Raw genomic sequence first — 23,945 nt, 5'->3', positions numbered from 1 at the left:
GGCTTCATTTATACTTGCAGCCGGGGGGGGGGGGGGGGGGGGGTAAAACAAGCTATCAATCTGTATCCCTCCCCCGGACTCCCTCTGGCCACTATGTTAGGTTGTGTGTGTGTGGGGGGGGGGGGGGGGGATTAATACTTGCTGCGGCCTTGATGCCATGTCTTGCGTCTGTGGCGAAAATTATATGACATGTTGAATTTGAAAGGCAGCACTGCAGCCAACCATAACCTATTCAAGTGAATGGGAGCCATGCTGCAACTGCGTGTATTGCCACGGGTGCTCAGCCTTTCAAGGGTTAAACAGGCATCCAGTGATAGCAAACCTTGGCACCCCATATGTTTTGGAACTACATTTCCCATAAAGCTCAACTACACTTCAAAGTGCATGAGCATCATGGGAAATGTAGTTCCATAACATCTGGGGTGCCAAGGTTCGCCATCACACTAAACTCTTAAAATGCCTCCAAAAAGTAATAAACCATGGCCTTCTAATTTATCCACTGCAGCCCTTCAAGGGTTAAAAAAAGGCATTCTGGAGGCGAATTATCACCTCCAAGCTGCCTTTCGAATGCATCTAAAAAGGAATAAAGGTTTCTGTCTCTTAGAGGAACATATTGCCCCTAAGTCAGTGTTTCTCAACTCTGGTCCTCTGGACCCACTAACAGGCCAGATTTTAAGTATTACCTTGGGCAGATACAGACTAGAATACTGCAATCACTGAGCAGCAAATTATATCACCTGTGATGTATTTCACTTTTCTTGCAAACCTGGCCTGTTAGTGTGCCCTGAGGACCGGAGTGGAGAAACACTGCTCTATGCCACCTGTTACATGCCTCTGAAAAGCGATCTACCGCGGCCTTCAAAATGCTTCTAAAAAGCAATCAACTGCAGCCTTTCAAGTTATCCACAGTGTAACAAACCTTCCTATCAAACGCCATTGGAATCGGATTTAGGGTAGACAGTTATGAGGAGGTGTGGACAAAAGGTTAGCAAAATTATACCCTCGTACCTTGCCCCTATGTTTTCGTTGATGTGGACAGGAAGGTGATATGTATCATGTCTTGGGGTCCTGTCCGAACGTCCGACGCTTCTGTATCAGGATGTTCAACCTGGTCTATTCAGTGATGGAACAGAATGTACCCAGATGCGCTAAAAAGGTGCTATTTGCTGACCTGCTGGAGGAGATCCCCAGACATCTACGAACTCTCATATATTTAATTTGTAGAACCCTCCTAGGTAGGTGCTAGAGAGAGTATAGTTTGTAATCCTGTCTGCTTACAAGAGGGGCTGTACCAGAGAGCAGGATCTGCTAGTGAGGTCTGCTCAATGTGCTCAGGTGCAACTCAGTCTGTCTGAAGTGTTTCACACTGGTCCAATAAGGAGGCATGTTGGACAGTGGGAGGAAACCTGACAAATGAGTGCACGGGCATTTAGTACAGCCCTGGTGATTTGGCAGAGGAAAAATGCCTCAGTGCATGCTGGGGTACTGTATAAAAGCCAGGAGCACATGTGGGGTATTTCGTCTGGATAGCAGAGTCCCGAATGGGGGGGGGGGGGGGTCAACTGCCTCCTCCTCTATAAAGGTGCCATGCGGCTTCTGGTAGCCGACCTGAGGGCCTAAAGAGAAGCTGACTGAGAGAGACACTGAAGGATCTGAATCTGCAGTGCAGTGAGTACAGATCCGTGTCAAGGGAACTGCAGCTAGAAGAGTCAGTGGATGGGTGTCAATAAAGAGGATGCTAGAGAGTATCCTGAAGAGAATGTAGTTCACCAAGTCTATTGCTGGAGAAACTGTTGTGCCAACCCACTGGGATAGTTAAAAAAGCCTGTGTGTGACTGACATGGTTTCCTCCACTGTCCAACATCCTCCCCTATTGGATACAGTGGGGACACTCCCTCAGACCAGATGAATCACACATGGACACATGCAACAGACCTAACTACTGATCAGGCTCCCCTGATAAGCAGATGGAGCAGATTGATTTACTGCTACTCCCCTGTTAAACAGGCAGAGCAAACGTATCCTCCCTAACTAGCACCTATCTAGGAGGGTGCTACATACTGTATCCTCCTCTCTCTATATACTGTATTTCCCTCTCTATATATAGTAGATCTATCTTGTTCTCTCTCTCTCTCTCTCTCTTGGGACCCCCTGGGGCTTTCTCTGTTCCTCAACAATTTTGTTCTGGCTCTCTGCTGGTCATGTGTAGTCTCTCTGTAGGCTACAGCCAATAGTCAGTCGTGGTGTGGCCCCTGAACCTCCTCCCTGAGTGTCAGTCTAGGCCCCGCACCCTCCCTGCTCCTTGCTTTTAGCAGAGTGGGCAGCACAGCCGTGTGCATGCAATCACTGTGCGCTGCTCGGGGGGGATCGGGGCTGGAGGGAGAAAAGAGGTGACCGTGGCCCAGAGTTGGACCTGGCGGCCCTGACCCACAGGGCAAACACCTGCAATCTGGGGACAAAACCGGGGACAGACTTGGTCCAGGGACAGTGACCTCAGTCCGGGGACTGTCCCCAGAAACCAGGGACGTCTGGTCACCCTAACCTGTAGCTATACTTCAGTTACAGGATTATTGGATCCCGTAGGATGGATTGTTGGTTAAGGTGCAGATGACGATCCCTCGTGCAGAGTTATTATTTCTGTACATTCCTCTTTCCATCCTGTATGTGATAGGTGAATGAGGGGGGTATGTGGACTTAGAAGTGTCACCCCTGTTGGGATAACCTGGATGCCCCCTCTAGAAAATGATGGCGGGGGCCCTCTCCACGAAGGGATCAATGATACAACTTGTATTCTGTATATTTATTCTATGAACTCATCGCCTTCTGTGGCCGCCTAGAAAATGCTATCATTAATTTTTTTTTTCTATAAAAGAACTGATTTCCTGAGTGAATATAATATGCGGCGGCCTCCTCTCGGAGTCTATAGATTACAGACGGGCGCTCATAATAGCGAGGATCAGATAAATGCTCTCATTAAAGACGGGCTGGGGTGGGTTACAGTGTATGTGTGAGTCCCCGGTGACTGGCACAGAGACAGAACGGACCTTCTCATTGATCGCGGATGATATTACGCAGCGGACGGCGCGCACACCTGCCTGTAATTTACTAACAATTATGTCCGCAATCAATGTCCTGCAAGATAGGAGACTAATTGTCCTGATATTTACTAGAGATCCGGGGGTTGAATGATCACATGTGGGAGTCGAGCTGCCCCCAAGCATTGAGATAACGAGAGCGCGCCATCACCTGAAAGGTTCCTTATTAACCTCATATGGGGCAGTTTATGCAACTTTGATATATAACGAACCGTGCATATGGCATTTAGAGAAGGAGTAGTCACCATAAGGGCCGGTTCACACTAGTGCGATGGCAGACATCGCATGTGATTCACACCGTATTGCTGTGCAGATCACATGCGACGTCTGTGCGATGCAAATTCAGCCATACAAACTCTATGGTTGCATCGCATCGCATTCGGACCAAAACTTGTGCAGGGCCCTTTTTTTGTCTGCAGCAAAGTCGCAACGCATGGCTGTTCACATCCATGCGATCCAATTCTGCAAATCACGCTGCGTTTTACAAGCTGATTGCGGGGTGTTGTTAACTTAACATACACTTCGCAATCAGTTTGCATTAACAGGTTGCGATTTTGATGTGGTGCAAATGTGCAGCAAACTTGCACCACATCTAGTGTGAACAGAATAGCGCTACCTATCAGATTCTGCAACCGGAAGTGACGTACGGACGAGAACAACTTACTGCGCATGCGCCATGCGTTCCAACATGGCCACTATGCCTTACAATAGGTTTCCTAATGTGAGAGAACACGAAGCAGCGGCGGTCATCTTCTTACACCCACGCAAGTCTTGAATTTTACATTTATTTTAGCAGAAAGACACCTGTTCAGACATCCGTGCTGCTTCATGCACAGATTTATATTGAAATCACACCTGAAATCGGCAAAATTAGTGCATGAACTACTTTTGCAAATCGATGCGGCGCTGCAAAGTCAGGGTCACAGGGATTGGTACAGGGCCATAGGCAATAGGCTGCGACTTGTCATGCAATTTGACCTGTCAAATCTCATGACAAATCGCTCCAATGTGAACGAAGGCTTAGGGGTGAAGTTCTGCTTTATTTTATATCCTTTTCAGCTGTTAAAAGTGGAGTTCCTGCTTTTTTTTTTTTTTTTATGGTCGCACCTAATCACATACATATTGGTATGATTATTTAATGCACTGTATATGTTATTATTCTTTTTCTTTTTAACCACTTCTAGACCAGAAGATTTTCCCCCTTAATGACCAGGCCATTTTTTTCGATTCGGCACTGCGTTACTTTAATGGGCAATTGCGCGGTCAAGCGACGCTATACCCAAACAAAATTGATGTCCTTTTTTTCCCACAAATAGAGCTTTCATTTGGAGGTATTTGATCACCTCTGTGATTTTTATTTCTTGCGCTATAAACAAAAAAAGAGCGACAATTCTGAAAAAAAAAACAATATTTTTCACTTTCTGCTATATAACATTCCCAAAAAAAATAAAAATTTTAAATCACATTTTTTCATCCTTTTAGGCCAATTTGTATTCTGCTACATATCTTTGTTAAAAAAAATCCCAATAATCGTATTTTGATTGGTTTGGGCAAAAGTTATCGCGTCTACAAACTAGGGGAAAGATTTATGTCATTTTTATATATTTATATATTTATACTAGTAATGGAGGTGGTCAGCGATTTATAGCGGGACTGCGAAATTGCGGCAGACAGATCGGACCCCTAACTGACATTTCTGACACTTTTGGGGGGACCAGTGACATTACTACAGTAATCAGTGCTAAAAATATGCACTGTTACTGTAATAATGACATTGGCAGCAAAGGGGTTAACCCAGGGGCAATCAAACCTTAAATGTGAGCCTACGGGGTGCTTTCTAACTGTGGAGGGGGTGGACCTGGGAAATCAATACAGAGACACGTGTTCCTAAATAGGAGAATCACAGGAGCTCTGTATTTATACCTGTCAGAATATTTATACTGCTCTGAATATAACAGTGTCTCCATTTATGTAAATAAGCAAAGATCTGTAAGGTAGGAGAATCTCAACTTATTTCCACAAATCAATATGTAACAAGTTCTTTTTAATCGATTAATTTATTTTTAAAAGCATATACCAATCTTAGTGAAAACAGTCTACCGTAGGGAATATATATAAGAATATTTATTCACAAGACATGTATTCACAATAATTGATTAAACTTGAGGTGACACAAAAAGATAACCTTACATAAAATACAAACTTAAAACAATAAATACAATGTGATATGTAGCTCAATAATGAAATTAAAAATAAAGCAAGATTACATTTTCCCCAGGTATAGTAGAAACCATACATAAGTGTTCTATATAAACAGACCACAATTGTCTGCGAATTGCGTAGCCAACAGTCACTCTGCTGCAGTTGAAGTGAGAATAGGCTATGCAAAACGAGAGACTAAAATCGCTAATAATGCGCTAAATCTGATATTAATAAAAATGTATAAAAACAAAAATCAGCTTTTAGAGAAAAATCTACTATGGTTCATACGGCTGGGATTGTAATCGTATTACCCTTGAATATGCAATTTATAACATATAAGGAAGAAAATAAACAATTGTAAATAATAATCGAATAAACAGCAAGGTATATTTACCACATTTAAGATGGCTGCTATCTTAAAATGGTCGTTACCAGAGTCCTTAAGATGGCTGCCTTCCCAAAATGGTGGCCAGTTAGGGAGGAGTTTCGTTTGGCGTCCTTCAAAGTTTCAGATAAAGATGGAGCAAGATGGAGTATGTATAGATGAGTATATGTATGGATGTGAGTAGCGTGTGTGTTGTAAGTGTAATGAATGTTGTTGTAATGTGTGTCTCTAACGTCTGAGGTTCCCTTTTTATATTGTGTTAAAAAAAAGCCAGTAAAATTACCATAAGCTGAGCCCAGAAGGAGGAACTTTATCCCCATTGGTTGGGATAACTTATCCATTAACTGGTGAGATCATTAGGCAACACCTCTATTGGTCGTCCAGTATATTGGATATTAAAACTATATGATGATTTCTTTAAGAATAATCATAAAAACAACATAAAAATCTATCCATACTCTCATCTAATATACATGTCTATCTAATATCTCCATCGTGTATCTAGGTAAGGATTGAATCTGGTAACACCATTTTAATAAGAATATATTATTCATATATATATATATATATATATATATATATAATTGAAGTCAATGCAAGTCGCCTCCAGGTCGCCCCAAAGTAGTACAGGACCCTTTTTCTAAGTCGGATCGACTTGTGTCGCTCCTATTACAACGGGTCCTGTGCTAATCAATGGCAGGCGGCCGACCGCGACTTGTCAGGCGACCAAGTCGCCTGACAAGTCGCGCTAGTGTGAATGGGGTCTTAGAAATCTCTTGAATAGACACTTTTGCCTAAAAGGAGGTTTGACCTTTCAGTAACCTTTAACAAAAATGGATGCCACTGCTCAAAATTTCTTTATAGAACAGAATATGACATGTTTCCATTTTTCTTTTATTTAATCTCCCCAATAATCCTGACATACCAGAGAGAAAAACGGTCTGCGGTGGTTAAAACAGCAGACCGCCATTCTCTCTTCACGGGGAGCGATCGCGGGTGCCGGCCCAGTGGATCGGCTGCCCTGCTGGCGAATGGGCACGCTCCCCCCCAGGATCGCTCCTGCAGACTGCCGTACAGGTATGGCAATTTGCGAGAACCTACCGACCTGCTGCTGTATAACTGCTGCGGCTGGTTGGCAAGTGGTAAAACACTTACTCAGCACTCCCTTCTTCTTTAGTGTTGGCATGTGAAGCCGACTCGTCTCTTCTTCCAGGTTATGGTGCTGCTAACTACCCAGCATGCCCCTCCTGATCGCCTATCTTCAAAAGAGCAGCGCATGAACAAAAGGAGGCGGCCCATTGACTCCTGGGATTCGTGAAACTCATATTCCAGGAGTCAATGCGCGGCCGGAAATAACGTACCTCGCTGTACAGCGGAAGTGTGGCATTTGTTGTACAAATAAGGTACTTAGATTACTAAAAAAAAAAAAAAAAAGAGAGATTAGAAAGCTATCACAAGTTGGGGGGGGGGGGGGGTGCAAAATTTAACATGTGGATGGAATGCTTTAAAGTGACACTAAACTCTGGTTTAAAAAGATTAATTCTATTTAGCTATGTGTTCTTGACTCAAAAAAGTCCCTCCTATCGCCTCCTTCAAACCTCCAAGTTACCTTTTTTTTTTTTGGTGCTGTGATCTGACTTCCTGTTAGAGGGTGGCTACGTTCATCCTCCATGGTCCCACTGTATGTAGGAATGTAGCCACCCTCTCCTGCTCTCTCCAGAGATGGACTGTGCCTTCATGAAGATTATGACACACAGGGCTTTTAGTAAGCTAAATTTCATCCAGTTAGGGCTTGGATCTACTTTATGGTCTCTGTTTCTTTTTGTTTCAAAGGTAAAGCAACTAATATGCAGAACAGCAGCCATCTTTGTTCAGACATCATCCAGGTCACCGTTTACTTCCTGGACTGGGATGCTGGTTGTAGCACTACTCACATGGGAGCTGCTGGTTACGGATTCCCCTGGGTTACCCATAGCAACAACTTTACAAGATAGCATCTTTTAAGTGCTTGGCTCAGTCAGGAAACAGTCCAGGGGTTTTGGTTTTTGTGATTTTATTTTAGAACTGGGGTAGGAGAAGGGATGAGTGGGATACTCCAACTAAACAAACTACGCACAATATCTGCGACTTCTAAGTATAGCTGAATGCTTCACTTTGTCACTGCAGTGAAGAAGAATTTGATGAACTGTACTGTTTTGTGAATCACTCTCCAGGGCCCTACTTGGTACCCCCTTTGTCCCTAATCTTCAGGGTTCTATACAGCACCCCCTTTACTGTAACTCTCTGAGTGAGCTGGCTCCTTGATCTCCTGACTTCACTGGAGTGGTCCCCCTTCCTGGGCAGACCCTTTGGCAAGTCTCCTGGTACTCACGGACACTGTTTTCCCGGAAGACTCTGCCAGCAGCTTCACCGTCAGCTCCACTGGATCCTCTGCAGCTCAGCTCCACACCTGGTTCACTAGGCCGACCGCCTAAGACCACCTTCGTCATACACAACAGGAGGAGAGACAGCCGTCAGCCTCCTCCTGGGACTCTGCTTCCCGCCAAAGACGCCCTGTCACATGTCTCCTCAACTTTTATGAGCAATCCTAGGATGCACTGCAAGAGTGCCCGCCCACTGGGACTTCCACAAAAGCCAATGTGTCACTGGCTGGGTTTCCTCCACTGTCCAACAAGCTCCCCTATTGGATACAGTGGGGACACTCCCTCAGACCCAGTGAATCACACCTGGAAACATGTAACAGGCAACCTAATAGATCAGGCTCCCCTGATAAGCAGAAGAAGCAATAGATGCTTTTACCTAGCACCTACCTAGGAGGGTGCTACACTGGCAACTCAGAGATGACAAAATCATGTAAATCATAGGCATGCGCAGGAGGTATGCCCGGGCACACCCTACTTACCCCAATGCGCCAGAGCCACTGATAAGGCAGTACAGCCGGCCCTCCTGTACCAGGCCCGGGAACCTATCAGTTCAAAAGGGGGGCCTGGGCATTTGCTGATCAGGAGGACCAGTTGTACTACATTTTTGCAGACACTGATCTTCTTGTTCCTCTCCAGGCAGCACTACCAGCTTCTCCTCATCCTTCTCCCGGGGAAGAGGCTGGTAAATGTAATCCTGTAATTTCCTTTTCTGAATGAACACAGTTAGCAATTACTACCAAACTGTGTTTACAATGCTTCAGTTTGCAAATGAATAGGAAGCCTGTAAGCACTTCCCCTTCACTTCCGGCTTCTCCTTATCTTTCACCCTCCAGCTGCGCTGCAGGAGGATCAGGGAGGAAGGGGCTGGTAAATATGTATTTACTGGCAACTTTCTGTTCTGAATTAACACAGTGAGTGACTGGTACTGATTGCTCCTGTGTCCATTAATCACTGAAGCATAGTAAACTGGGTTACTATGCTACTGTTAGTGAATGAATAGGAAGCATGTAAGCGTTCCCTATTCCCTGCTGGCTTCTCCCCATCTTCCTCCCTCCAGCTGTGTTGCAGGAGGATCAGGGAGGAAGGGGCTGGTAAATATGTATTTACTGGAAACTTTCTGTTCTGATTTAACACAGTGTGTGACTGGTACCGATTACTCCTGTGTCCATTAATCGCTGAAGCATAGTAAACTGGGGTTACTATGCTTCTGTTAGTGAACGAATAGGAAGCCTGTAAGCACTCCCTATTCCCTGCTGGCTTCTCCCCCATTTTCCTCTCTCCAGCTGTGCTGCAGGGGGATCAGGGAGGAAGGGACTGGTAAATATGTAATTACTGGCAACTTACTGTTCTGAATTAACACAGGGAGTGACTGGTACTGATTGCTTCTGTGTCCATTAATCACTGAAGCATTGTAAACTGGGTTTACTATGCTTCGGTTTGTGAATGAATAGGAAGCCTGTAAGCGCTCCCTATTCCCTGCTGGCTTCTCCCCCATCTTCCTCCCTACAGCTGTGCTGCAGGGGGATCAGGGAGGAAGGGAATGGTAAATATGTAATTACTGGCCCTGTTCTGTTCTGAATGAACACAGTGAGCGACTGGTACTGATCGCACCTATGTCCATTCATCACAGTTTACTATGCTTCAGTTTATGAATGAATAGGAAGCCTGTAAGTTCTTCCTATTCATTCATCTGTGCAGCTAAGGCTCAATCTTAAATTGTTTAGGCCCCTGATATTTGATGAAAGCCCCCCAACAGGGCACTTAAAAATGTAAATATAAATAAATAAATAAATAAAAAAAAACAAAGGTAAGAAAAATCTAATTTCTAAAAAATATTTCTGCCATGGCATAGCATCACAGCCATGGCATGTGCATACCCCCAACCACTGCCTCTGTTGCTATGTGTCTGAGCGTTGGGGTGCACAATCTAATGCGATAGGCTGCGCACACCTATGATGTAAATCCTCACGCCGGTGCAGTTCTTGGAAGAGTTCACAGATGTTTGACACAGATCAGCCCCTGTTGCAGGCATAAAGTCTCCCTGGAACTTGGCTTGGCAATGATGGCTACACCCAAAAATGTCCCTTCAGGTGGGCTCCATCAAGAGGGAGGAATCTATTGCTCCTCTCTGATGCGTACAGACTCTCCTATCTCCAGGCTCATCATCATTTTACTCTGTGAACACTTCAGGGATGGCTCTTAATGTGTGATAAAAAAGAAAATAACAATATTAATTTATTTTTTTTATAATTAATTTTTTTAATGCCAGCCAGAATAAAAGAAAAAAAAAAATACATAATTTAAATGACTCGGCCTGTGATTTAATTGGGAGTCGGGGACCTCTCTCTACCGGAGAGGATTTCAGGAGTTTGCAAGTAAAAGCAATTTGGAGTGATCATTATACTTAGATCATTAAGTACGGAGAATTCTTCTCCAGCTAATTGCCATTGTATGCTGCCACTATGTGAACCGAGGAGTCACGTGCTAATATTGTATAACAAGCAAACCTAGCTCTTAGTTTTCTTCATTACTGTACAAATGTTGAACACTCACCGTGAAAACATCCATTTGTAGAATATATGTATATAATGAGAGCAAAGACTTTACCAGGAAAATCAGTTTAATAGACGCAGGCGACATCACTTAGAATGCAGCTATCCAAGCAATAGAGATTTCTTACATCACTGAGAATGCAGCCTATCCATTCACTAGAGACTGGTGACATCACTGAGAATGCAGCCTATCCATTCACTAGAGACTGGTGACATCACTGAGAATGCAGCCTATCCATTCACTAGAGACTGGTGACATCACTGAGAATGCAGCCTATCCATTCACTAGAGACCGGTGACATCACTGAGAATGCAGCCTATCCATTTACTAGAGACCGGTGACATCACTGAGAATGTAGCCTATCCATTCACTAGAGACTGGTGACATCACTGAGAATGTAGCCTATCCATTCAGTAGAGACTGGTGACATCACTGAGAATGCAGCCTATCCATTCACTAGAGACTGGTGACATCACTGAGAACGCAGCCTATCCATTCACTAGAGAGAGGGGACATCACTGAGAATGCAGCCTATACATTTACTAGAGACTGATGACATCACTGAGAATGCAGCCTATCCATTCACTAGAGACTGGTGACATCACTGTGAATGCAGCCTATCCATTCACTAGAGACTGATGACATCACTGAGAATGCAGCCTATCCATTTACTAGTGACCAGTGACATCGTTGGGAATGAGAGCTATCCAATCAGTACAGATTCATGACATCACTGAGAATTTAGCCTATCCATTCACTGAGAATTTAGCCTATCCATTCACTAGACATCATTAAGAATGAAGCCTATCCAATCTCTACAGATTTATGACATCACTGTGAATGCAGCCTATTCATTCACTAGTGAGTCCAGAGATGTATAGTAACTAAGTAGAACTACTCAACTACTGTACTTAAGTACCGAAAGGCGGTATCTGTACTTTCCTAGAGTAGAATTTTTTTCTCCTACTTCCACTTTTACTTTACTACATTTTTTCGATGATTTCAATACTTCTACTCTGATATTTTTTTTTGTGCTGCATAGTTACTCGTTACAATTATAAAAATTACCACTGCCAGAACAGTAGATGGCAGGTTTCATGAAGTTCAAAAAATTGTGGTGGAAGTCTGCACCTATTATTTGGAATAGCACCTATTTGATTCCTGCACCGTTGAAAATATATTCATCTTGTTTTGTCACATATATATATATATTTGAAGATTCACAATATTTTGGACTTTTTATTGACTTTGATTTCATACACTCTTCCTTTATTTCATTATTGGAATATATTGTTGTATATCACATTGGTTTATATATGATTTTGCGCACCAAAAGGCTGTGGAAAAAAAAAAAAAAAAACATGCAGGGAAGAGAAGGAGGGATGAAAGGGAGGGACATACTTTATCTGTTTTTGTTTACAAAAAGTTACAGCCAAAGGAATTATGATTGTCCTTTGGGTTAATCATTTGAAATAATAAAAAACAAAATGATGTTCAAACTTTTGACTTCTTTCTTTAATAACTACATAACACAGTACTTGTACTTTTACTTTCAGTACTTGAGTAGCAAATTTTTTTTCAAAACTACTGGTACTTTTACTTTCAGTACTTGAGTAGCAAAATTAAAAAAAAAAACTACTTGCAATACTTAAGTACAAAATATGTTGAATACTTTAGTACTTCTACTCAAGTCACTTTTTGATAGAGCACTTCCACTTCTACTCAAGTCACTTTTTGATCGAGTACTTGTACTTTTACTCAAGTATGGGTTTCGAGTACTTTATACAACTCTGCTAGTGACTGATGACATCCCTGAGAATATAGTCTATCCATTCACTAGTGACCAGTGACATAATTGAGAATAAAGGCTATCCAATCACTACAGATTGATGACATCACTGAAAATGCAGCCTATTAATTTACTAGAGCCAAGTGACATCATTGAGAATGAGGCCTATCCATTCACTGCAGATTGATGTTATCACTGTAAATCCAGCCTATGGATTCACTAAAGACCAGTGACATCACAGAGAATGAAGCTTATCCAATAATATAGCATATCCATTCAATAGTGATTGATGATGCCAGCAATAATGCAGCCTATCCATTCATACAGACTGGTGAAATCACTGAGAATTCAGCGGTTGGTTGAACTGGATGGACTTGTGTCTTTTTTGAACCAGATTAATTATGTAATGACATCACTGAGAACACAGCCTATCCATTCACTGGAGACCAAGGACATCACTAATAACACAGCCTATCCATTCACAGGAGACCGAGGACATTACGGAGAACACAGCCTATCCATTCACTGGAAACCGAGGACATTACGGAGAACATAGCCAATACATTCACTGGAGACCGAGGACATTACGGAGAACACAGCCTATCCATTCACTGGAGACCGAGGACATCATGGAGAACACAGTCTATCCATTCACTGGAGACCGAGGACATCATGGAGAACACAGTCTATCCATTCACTGGAGACCGAGGACATTACGGAGAACACAGCCTATCCATTCACTGGAGACCGAGGACATCATGGAGAACACAGCCTATCCATTCACTGGAGACCGAGGACATTACGGAGAACACAGCCTATTCACTCACTGGAGACAGAGGACATCACGAAGAATGCAGCCTATACATTCACTGGAGACCAAGGACATAACTGAGAACACAGCCTATCCATTCACTGGAGACCAAGGACGTCATTGAGAACACAGCCTATCCATTCACTGGAGATTGAGGACATTATGAAGAATGCAGCCTATGCATTCACTGGAGACCAAGGACATCACTGAGAACACAGCCTATCCATTCACTGGAGACAGAGGACGTCACTGAGAACACAGCCTATCCATTCACTGGAGATTGAGGACATTATGAAGAATGCAGCCTATGCATTCACTGGAGACCAAGGACATCACTGAGAACACAGCCTATCCATTCACTGGAGACAGAGGACGTCACTGAGAACACAGTCTATCCATTCACTGGAGACCGAGGACATTATGAAGAACGCAGCCTATCCATTCACTGGAGACAGAGGACGTCACTGAGAACACAGCCTATCCATTCACTGGAGACTAAGGACATCACTGAGAACACAGCCTATCCCTTCACTGGAGACCAAGGACATCACTGAGAACACAGCCTATCCCTTCACTGGAGACCAAGGACATCACTAATAAAACAGCCTAACCATTTATTAAAAGTTATTGATATCACTGAAAATGCAGACCAGAATGGAGTCCACAATTTTGTAAAAATTGAGGAGAAAACAAAATTGTATCGTGTCATTTTTTTATACGGTTTAAAACTGATTTTTTTTTTTAGTATGTATCGTTGATTTAACTTCATTGTGCAAATACACTTCCAGTGTGTTTCTGTTTTCATACTGCTATGCAGTTATGCTTGTGCAGTTGTGTCACCTACAACAGATTACTACTACTGAAAGTAGAACTGTGGCAGAAATTTACAGTCAAAACTTTACATATCCCTAGGAGCAGAAAATGAGCTTTAAAACAAGCCCTCACTTATCTCTCTAGCTGCAGATGCTGTGGAGTAACTCCTCCTCAAAGTTCACAAGCAGTAAAGAAACTTCTTCTTCACCCACCTCCTTCTACTCTAGGAGAATGAAACTGCTCAATCACTGCTCAGAGGTAGTGCAAGAGGAGCTGTGCTGTAGAACCACTGCTGATGGGGAGAAGCAGGGGTAGCTGAGCTGCAGAGTTACTGCTGGGAAGGGGAGCAGGGTGATCTGAGCTGCAGAGTTACTGCTGGGAGGGGTAACGGGGTGATCTGAGCTGCAGAGTCAGTGCTGGGAGGGGAGCAGGGTGATCTGAGCTGCAGAGTTACTGCTGGGAGGGGGAATGGGGTCATCAGAGCTGCAGAGTCACTGCTGGGAGGGGGAGCAGGGTGATCTGAGCTGCAGAGTTACTGCTAGGAGGGGGAGCAGGGTGATCTGAGCTGCAGAAGTTAGTGCTGGGATGGAGAATGGGGTGATCTGAGCTGCAGAGTTACTGCTGGGAGGGGGAGCAGGGTGATCTGAGGTGCAGAGTTAGTGCTGGGAGGGAGAATGGGGTGATCTGAGCTGCAGAGTTACTGCTGGAAAGGGGAGAAAGGTGATCTGAGCTGCAGAGTTACTGCTGGGAAGGGGAGCAAGGTGATCTGAGCTTCAGAGTTACTTCTGGGAAGGGGAGCAGGGTGATCTGAGCTGCAGAGTTACTGCTGGGAGGGAGAATGGGGTGATCTGAGCTGCATAGTCACTGCTGGAAAGAAGAGCAATGTGATCTGAGCTAAAGAGTTACTTCTGGGAAGGGGAGCAGGGTGATCTGAGCTGCAGAGTTACTACTGGGAAGGGGAGCAGGGTGATCTGAGCTGCAGAGTTACTGCTGGAAAGGGGAGAAAGGTGATCTGAGCTGCAGAGTTACTGCTGGGAAGGGGAGCAAGGTGATCTGAGCTTCAGAGTTACTTCTGGGAAGGGGAGCAGGGTGATCTCAGCTGCAGAGTTACTGCTGGGAGGGAGAACGGGGTGATATGAGCTGCAGAGTCACTGCTGGGAAGGGGAGCAGGGTGATCTGAGCTGCAGAGTTACTGCTGGGAGGGAGAATGGGGTGATCTGAGCTGCATAGTCACTGCTGGAAAGAGCAGCAAGGTGATTTGAGCTGCAGAGTTACTTCTGGGAAGGGGAGCACTGTGATCTGAGTTGCAGAGTTACTACTGGGAAGGGGAACAGGGTGATCTGAGCTGCAGAGTCACTGCTGGGAGGGATAATGGGGTGATCTGAGCTGCAGAGTCACTGCTGGGAGGGGGAGCAGGGTGATCTGAGCTGCTGCAGAGTCACTGCTGTCAGGGTAGGGGGTAAGGTGAGCTGAGCTGCGGAGTTATTGCTCAGTTGGGAGAGAGGGGGCTGAGTTGCTGAATCACTGTTGGGAGGGTGAGCAAGGTGAACTGAGCTGATGAAAATGAAAGGGCTTCTGCTATACATTTTGAGAATTAATTACCCCAGAGTGCCTGTGGCTACCTAGATAAGCGAGGGCTTGTTTTAAAGCCTTTTTTTCTGCTTGTTAAGTATGCAAATGCCTAAACGTTTATATCCTGGTTATCCTTCTACTTGAAACAAACATGTGTACTGTATGCATGGAAAACACGATTTTATCCTTAGAATAAGCCCTTAGTCTTAAATAAATTATCTCTCATCGGAATCTCTCTACAATGATGACATTGGCCACAAGACTGGCAAGCACTTGTTATGTCTGAGGGTGGCCTAGGAACTCCATGTACCATGTAAGTAGAGCCAGCCCCAGACACAACCTTGTGCATTCATCAAAGTGTGACTGTCCACCGATGCCAGAAAACAATGAAATTGTGGCCCTACGACCCTTGCCGGCCTTAGGGCCCAAGTTTTGGAGACACAGCCCTGGCTCTTCTTTCTCTCTGGGTCCGATAAAACTCTAAATTCTGTATCTCTGCCAAAACCCATTTTTAGCGAGCGGCTTGGCTTCTCATACTGAGATAAGGATCTTATCTTTCCCTTGTAAATGTTGGTATATTCTCCAAGCGCACCTGAGCTGACACTGTTCAAATTGATCTGTTGCATGTACTTAAGTGAGGCGAGTCAATTAAGGTGATAGAATTCCTATTTGTGTCCCACTTTGACCAGATAACCGTGGCCAAGACAACAGCTTGTCTCATCGCAACAGTATTCCTTTTCTAGGATGTACTGTGTGTATATATATATATATATATATATATATATATATATATATATACTGTATACAGTATATATATAATATATATACACACTATATTATCAAGGCACAATGAGGCACAGTTAGGTCAGGCACTGATGCACTGATGCCTGGCTTGCAGTCTCCACTCTAATTTATCCCAAAAGGTGTTCTATCGGGTTGAGTTCAGGACTCTGTGCAGGCCAGTCAAGTTCCTCCACCCCAAACTCACTCATCCATGTCTTTATGGACCTTGCTTTGTGTACTGGTCCGAATTATTTTGTAGAGGGCTGATTAACGTGTGGGGTTGTTTTTCTAGGGTTGGGCTTGGCCCCTTGGTTCCAGTGAAGGGAACTCTTAAGGCATTAGCATACCAAGACATTTTGGACAATTTCATGCCCCCAGCTTTGTGGGAACAGTTTGGGGATGGCCTCTTCCTGGTCCAACATGACTGCGCACCAGTGCACAAAGCAAGGTCCATACAGACATTGATGAGAGAGTTTGGGGTGGAGGAACTTGACTGGCCTGCACCTCCATCCAATAGAACACCTTTGAGATGAATTAGAGCGGGACTGCGAGCCAGGCCTTCTCGTCCAACATCAGTGCCTGACTTCACAAATGCGCTTCTTGAAGAATGGTCAAACATTCCCATAGACACACTCCTAAACCTTGTGGTCAGCCTTCCCAAAAGAGTTGAAGCTGTTATAGCTGCAAAGGGTGGGCCAACTCAATATTGAACCCTACGGACTAAGACTGGGATGCCATTAAAGTGTTCATGTGTGTGTAAAGACAGGTGTCCCAATACTTTTGGTAATATAGTTTATAAATATATATATACAGTATATAATTTTATTATTATTTATACATTTTTAATCAAACTGAATTTCAGACCGATATTAAAGATGCAATTAATTTAGCTCTGTATTTTTAACATATATATGTATATATATAATTTTTTAAAAAAAAAGTACTGTAAGAACCTGAATTTGACTTGTTATCAGTTTCTGGCAGCCCCTGTACAGCAGAGCTTAGGAGCCAATCTGTTGTACCGCAGTGCAAGGAACATGCTGATAGGGTGGCAAAGCAGAGTGCTATAAGGATGAGCTCATCAGTCTGCTGCTTCTCCTTTTACTTTCCATTCAGGACAAGACTCAGAGAGAGAGAAGATATATATAGATATATACAGTACACAGTATACAAGTGCAATATGAATGAAGGCCAATGTTGGCGCAGTGATGGCGAACCTTGGCATCCTAGATGTTTTGGAACCACATTTCCCATGATGCTCGTGCACTCTGCAGTGTAGTTAAGCATTATGGGAAATGTAGTTCCAAAACATCTGGGGTGCCAAGGTTCGCCATCACTGGTTAGTGGGTGGGGCCATGACACCCTGCATTTACTAAAGAGTCCTCAGTCTTCCTTGATGAGGGATGCTGGGCAGTATTCAAACCGGAAGACTGAGGACATCTTGTGGCCAAAAAGGGGTAGTGCAACTATTAAGATCATTTAGGCCAGTAATGGTGAACCTTGGCATCCCAGATGTTTTAGAACTACATTTTCCATAGTGCTCAACTACACTGCAGAGTGCATGAGCATTATGGGAAATGTAGTTCCAAAACATCTGGGGTGCCAAGGTTCGCCGTTACTGGTATAGGCAATGAGATAACCATTTTTATTATTATAAACATGTTTAATTCATAAGACAATAAGGTAACGGTCCTAGGATGTATCAATGGTATAAATGGGTGTTGCATCCAATTGGGTATATAGGTGGTATGAAATATTGTATCAAGTTGACAATGTAATAATCCTCATTGACTGACCCTGTAAACAGTTGATGAATGTTACCGGTGTGAGCAAGAATTTGACTGCCATCTACCATCTAGTTACCATACCAGAACAACCCTTTTTCACCCCACTAATGGACATTAAGAGCCTCTATATTATGCAAATTACTATAACTTCTGTACAGGTTCCCCTGCGGGTTTAAAATAACGGCATAATTTTGAAAGAAGAAACTCTTTAACGCTAGATAAACTCAGAAATCATTAATTTTCTTTTCTTCCACACGCAATGCCTATCTAGGAGGGAGACTGGAAGATAAAAAGAGATTTCTTTTATTTATTAAATAAAGGTAGAGCTGCAGAGAATGGAGCAGAAGGAAGTGTATATGTAGGTCATGTTTATAGCGGTGCGCTGGAGTGTTTGAAATGAATTGAGTTACTATTGATCTGCCTGTATTTCACTCCGCTCCAATTCTGAATGGTACATTGTGGATGCATAGACATAATTTATGGTTGTCTCTGTTAGTGTGGCAGAGTGGTGTGCGATGGAAGACTTTTGACTAGAACTCTAAAATAAATATATATACAGAAACTCACCGGCCACTTTATTAGGTACACCTTGCTAGTACCGGTTTGGACCCACTTTTGCCTTCAGAACTGCCTTCATTCTTCGTGGCATAAATCCAACATGGTGTTGGAAACATTCCTCAGAGATTTTGCTCTATAGTGACATGATAGCATCACGCAGTTGCTGCAGATTTGTCGACTGCACATCCATGATGCCAATCCCCCGTTCCACCACATCCCAAAGGTGCTCTATTGGATGAGATGTGGTGAGTGTGGAGGCCATTGGAGTACAGTGACCTCATTGTCATGGTGAAGAAACCAGTGGTGAGATGATTGGAGCTTTGTGACATGGTGCATTATCCTGCTGGAAGGAGCCATCAGAAGATGGGGACACTGTAGTCATAAAGGGATGGACATGGTCAGCAACAATACGTAGGTGCTCAATTGGTACTAAGGGGTCCAAAGTGTGCCAAGAAAATATCCCCCACATCATTACACCACCACCACCAGCCTGAACCATTGATACAAGGCAGAAGGGATCCATGCTTTCATGTTGCTTTTGCCAAATTCTGACCCCACCATCTGAATGTCGCAGCTGAAATTAAGACTCATCAGACCAGGCAACGTTTTTCCAAACTTTTTTTTTTTTTTTTTGATTTTTCAAATGGGTTTATTTCAAAAGTCCACCATGGATGTTTGAACATGGGTAAAACCAGAGTTTAAGACCATTCAGTAGTTGTTCCAGCCCATTCGGATGCCTGAGCAGTTGGGGCAGTAGACCAGTCATCTGTGCTAGCTGGCTGGGAGCTCCAGTCTTCTGCAGCTGCAGGTTTTGGAGCTGCTGGGAGCTCAGGACGCTCTGCAGGAAATTGCTGGATGGGCACAGATGGGACTTGTACTCCTTCTGACCAGTCAGGAACTTCAGGCTGAGGAAACTCTGGAACATTTGCGGACCATTCACCCTGGTATTCCTCCTTTGTGGTAGCCTTCTCTGCAGCAGCCTGTTCTTCCTTCTCAATCTCCTCAGGATCCCGGTAAAAATAGAGATCGGGCATGACTTCCCATGGATGTTCACGGGAAATTGTTCCTCTCATGCGCAGAACTTCACGAGCCAGCATCCACCACATAAGACCAACAGAATGGGCACCCTTGTTATTACAGGGGATGGCAATATCCACATAACGTAGGGGTGAATCTGTATTGCAGAGAGCAATAGTAGGAATATTGACGTATGATGCCTCAGTAAGTGGTTGATGATCAGCTCGTGGGTCAGTCACAACTAACCGGCGTGGTTCACGGAAAGCAGCTTGAATCTGATTGGTGAAAGTACCAGGTGTGAAGCGACCAGCAATTGGGGTGGCCCCACAGGAAGAAGCAAATTTCAGAACAGCCCTCTGGCCAGTATTTCTGGAGGAAATCACACAAACATCAGCTGGGTTTTCAATGGCTACAATGGCACGTGCAGCAAGCAGAAGTTTCTCCCATGTCCGTTTCAGATTTATAACGTAAATACCATCACTTTTCCTTTTGTAGATATATTGCTCCATTTGAAAATCGAGGTTAGTGCCACCCAAGTGTGTTCCTGCAGCCAGGAACTTGAGGACATCTTCCTCTTTCATTTGCAGGACATCCAGACCTCCGGACATTGTTAAACACCCCTGAAGCTACGATGGGGAAAAAGCGACAACGCCGTATGGAGCATCTCCTGGTGAAGCTGGAGCAAAAGAGCATTTTTCCAAACTTTTATTGTCCAATTTTGGTGATCCTGTGTGAATTGTAGCCTCAGTTTCCTGTTCTTAGGTGACAGGAGTGGCACCCGGTGTGGTCTTCTGCTGCTGTGTGTTCGGAGATGGTGTTCTGTATATCTTGGTTGTAATTAGTGGTTATCCGGGTTACTGTTACCTTTCTACTATCTCTCTCTGCCCATTCTCCTCTGACATCAACAAGGCATTTTCCTCCATATAACTGCCGCTTACTGGATATTATCTCTTCTTTTGACAATTCTCTGTAACCCGAGAGATGATTGTGTGTGAAAATCCCAGTAGATCAGCAATTTTTGAAATACTCAGACCAACCCGTCTGGCACCAACAACCATGCCACGTTCATAGTCACTTAAATCCCCAAACAATTGAACAGGTGTAACTAATAAAGTGGCCGATGAGTGCGTATATACAATATATTAACAAAAGTATTGGGACGCCTGCCTTTACATGAACCTTAATGGCATCCCAGTCTTAGTCCGTAGGGTTCAATATTGAGTTGGCCCACCCTTTGCAGCTATAACAGCTTCAACTCTTCTGGGAAGGCTGCCCACAAGGTTTAGGAGTGTGTCTATGGGAATGTTTGACCATTCTTCCAGAAGCTCATTTGTGAAGTCAGGCACTGATGTTTGACGAGAAGGCTTGGCTCACAGTCTCCGCTCTTATTCATCCCAAAGATGTTCTATAGGGTTGAGGTCAGGACTCTGTGCAGGCCAGTCACGTTCCTCCAGCCCAAACTCCTTCATCCATGTCTTTATGGACCTTGTTTTGTGCACTGGTGCAAATCATTTGGTGGAGCGGTATTATGGTGTAGGGTTGTTTTTCAGAGGTTGGACTTGGCCCTTTAGTTCCAGTGAAGGGAACTCTTAAGGCATCAGAATACCAAGACATTTTGGACAATTTCATGCTCCTAACTTTGTGGGAATAGTTTGGGGATGGCCCCTTCCTGTTCCAACATGACTGCGCACCAGTGCACACTGCGTGCATTGCACATGGTTGTGGGGCGCATGCCAAAAGCAACAGGGTGTATAGCTTCTATGGGGGCTTCTGCATGTGTACACCCATGGCTGCTATCTCAGCAACTAAAGCAGGAGTTGTTGGAGAATGGTAAAAATGTGGCTCAGCCATGGGGTTTTACTGCCCCTCAAAGGCTAGTGTGAATATGAGCCCTAAGTGAGATGATTATTTAATCTAAAATCATTGATATAAAGCATTGGGGCCATTTGTAGCTGTGAGTTACTCTAAAGCATGCATTATCACAATACATTGTAAAGCACCCTACCTACATTATTGCATTATTAGTAGATATTGGGAGGAGTGTACAGCCAGGTAGTGCACAGCCTGGTTGATATTGGGGGGGGGGGGGGCATGTACAGCCAGGCAGATATTGGGGGGAGTGCACAGCCAGGTAAATATTGGGAGGAGTGTACAGCCAGGCAGATATTGAGGGGGGGGGGGGAGTACACCCCCTGGTAGATATTGGGGGGAGTGTACAGACAGGTAGATATTGGGGGGAGTGTACAGCCAGGTAGATATTGGGGGGAGTGTACAGCCAAGTAGGTATTGGAGGAGTACACAGCCAGGTAGGTATTGGGGGGAGTGTACACTTTGGGGTAGTGTACAGCCCTGGGTAGATATTGGGGGGAGTGTACAGCCAGGTAGGTATTGGGGGGAGTGTACAGCCCTGGGTAGATATTGGGGGGAGTGTACAGCCAGGTAGATATTGGGGGGAGTACACAGTCAGGTAGGTATTGGGGGGAGTGTACAGCCCTAGGTAGATATTGGGGGGAGTGTACAGCCAGGTAGGTATTGGGGGGAGTACACAGCCCTGGGTAGATATTGGGGGGAGTGTACAGCCAGGTAGGTATTGGGGGGAGTACACAGCCCTGGGTAGATATTGGGGGGAGTGTACAGCCAGGTAGATATTGGGGGGAGTGTACAGCCAGGTAGGTATTGGGGGGAGTGTACACTTTGGGGTAGTGTACAGCCCTGGGTAGATATTAGGGTAGGGGGGTGTACAGTCAGGTAGGTATTGGGGGGAGTGTACAGCCCTGGGTAGATATTGGGGGGAGTGTACAGCCGGGTAGATATTGGGGGGAGTACACAGCCAGGTAGGTATTGGGGGGAGTGTACAGCCCTAGGTAGATATTGGGGGGTGTGTACAGCCAGGTAGGTATTGGGAGGAGTGTACAGCCCTGGGTAGATATTGGGGGGAGTGTACAGCCGGGTAGATATTGGCTCATCTATTGGGAAGACAAAGCAATTGTCCTGAATGATCCGACCCGGATGACTCCGGTGTTAATTGCAGTATAAAACAGGTGTCCTATCACTGCGCTTTATTATAGAAGATGTAGTACTGCTCCTCGAACATCTCTATACTCGACAATCCCCCATTTAAACAAACATAATCAATAGTAAGCCTACTTTATCTGTGTTTACTCAGCTCGCAAATGTCACCAGCACATCCCTAGTCCTGTTCACAAACACAATTAAGGACTGTTTAATAGAGAGTGCTGCCAATCCCGTCTCACCATTAGTTCTGAAGAAATGACATCCTCTATGTGTCACACATGAGGATGAAAACTGGAAAACAAACCCATCTCAATCAATGCTGCTCTTTTTTTCCTCTCCAATTCAGAAATACACAAAACTAAATCTGCCACTGATTGTAGAATGCAGAATCAGCCTTACCTATATAAAAAAGATGGATTGGATTGACCTAAAGCCTAATTATAGCCTCACATCTTTTAATACCTTTATAGTTCTGTTTACCCACATGCTATGATTTGTGAGTAATTTTTAAAAATGCTGCTTTCTGTCCTCTATCTTCAGTGCTCTGTCCTGGCAGAGCTGAGAAATAGCCACACCCCTCAGCACAGGGGGGTGTGTCTGAGTCTGACCAGGTCTGTTTATGAGCCAACTCTGTTATCTAATAGGCTGCCAACACCCTGCTCAACTGCTGTATTAATACATGTAGAGGTAAAATGATAGAAATGGAGTTTGTCTTATGGACTGCATATTTATTTATGTGATTTTGGTTGGGTTTTAAAATATTTAATTTTGATTTTGATCCAACAGGGGTTAATGTGTTAACATAAGAAAAATCATTGCAGGTCGGGGTCACAGTAAAATATGATACTGCATCACTTACCACCCTTCCAGAATGAATGGGCTGTGATTATACCCTCCAGACACTGGATGGTGCTGTACATATAGCAGGAATATATGACCACCAGTACTAATGACTTTGAAACAGAGATGCTATAGGTACCAGAATTTATCTCTTTCACTTCCTTGCTTCTGCCGCAAGTCACATAGCCAAACTCATTTTTTTTTCTTCTTGTTATGTTCAGGATTAGCGCAGATCTCAATAGGTATGCAAAATTTAAGCAAATTTCACATACTTACAGCAGGCATAGAAGTACATTTTTGGC

The 23,945-nt window shown here is 44.1% G+C and overlaps 1 protein-coding gene across 1 annotated transcript; it reads right to left on the bottom strand.

The window, feature by feature from the left end:
• Positions 1-19,450: 19,450 nt before the first annotated feature.
• Positions 19,451-20,480, bottom strand: LOC309561463 (small ribosomal subunit protein uS2). The gene has a single exon (XM_082265400.1). It carries the CDS (start codon positions 20,394-20,396, stop codon positions 19,470-19,472), a length of 927 nt encoding a protein of 308 aa, XP_082121526.1. The 5' UTR covers positions 20,397-20,480; the 3' UTR covers positions 19,451-19,469.
• Positions 20,481-23,945: the final 3,465 nt, after the last annotated feature.

This window comes from Pelophylax lessonae (assembly GCF_965119305.1).
Source record: "Pelophylax lessonae genome assembly, chromosome: 8".
Lineage (NCBI taxonomy): Eukaryota > Metazoa > Chordata > Amphibia > Anura > Ranidae > Pelophylax > Pelophylax lessonae.
The sequence above is the reverse complement of the archived record's forward strand: the minus strand, read 5'-3'. Positions and strand labels throughout refer to the sequence as shown.

Excerpts from the sequence above, each read along its gene's own strand:
- LOC309561463 (XM_082265400.1), bottom strand. The coding sequence starts at position 20,396 with ATGTCCGGAGGTCTGGATGTCCTGCAAATGAAAGAGGAAGATGTCCTC.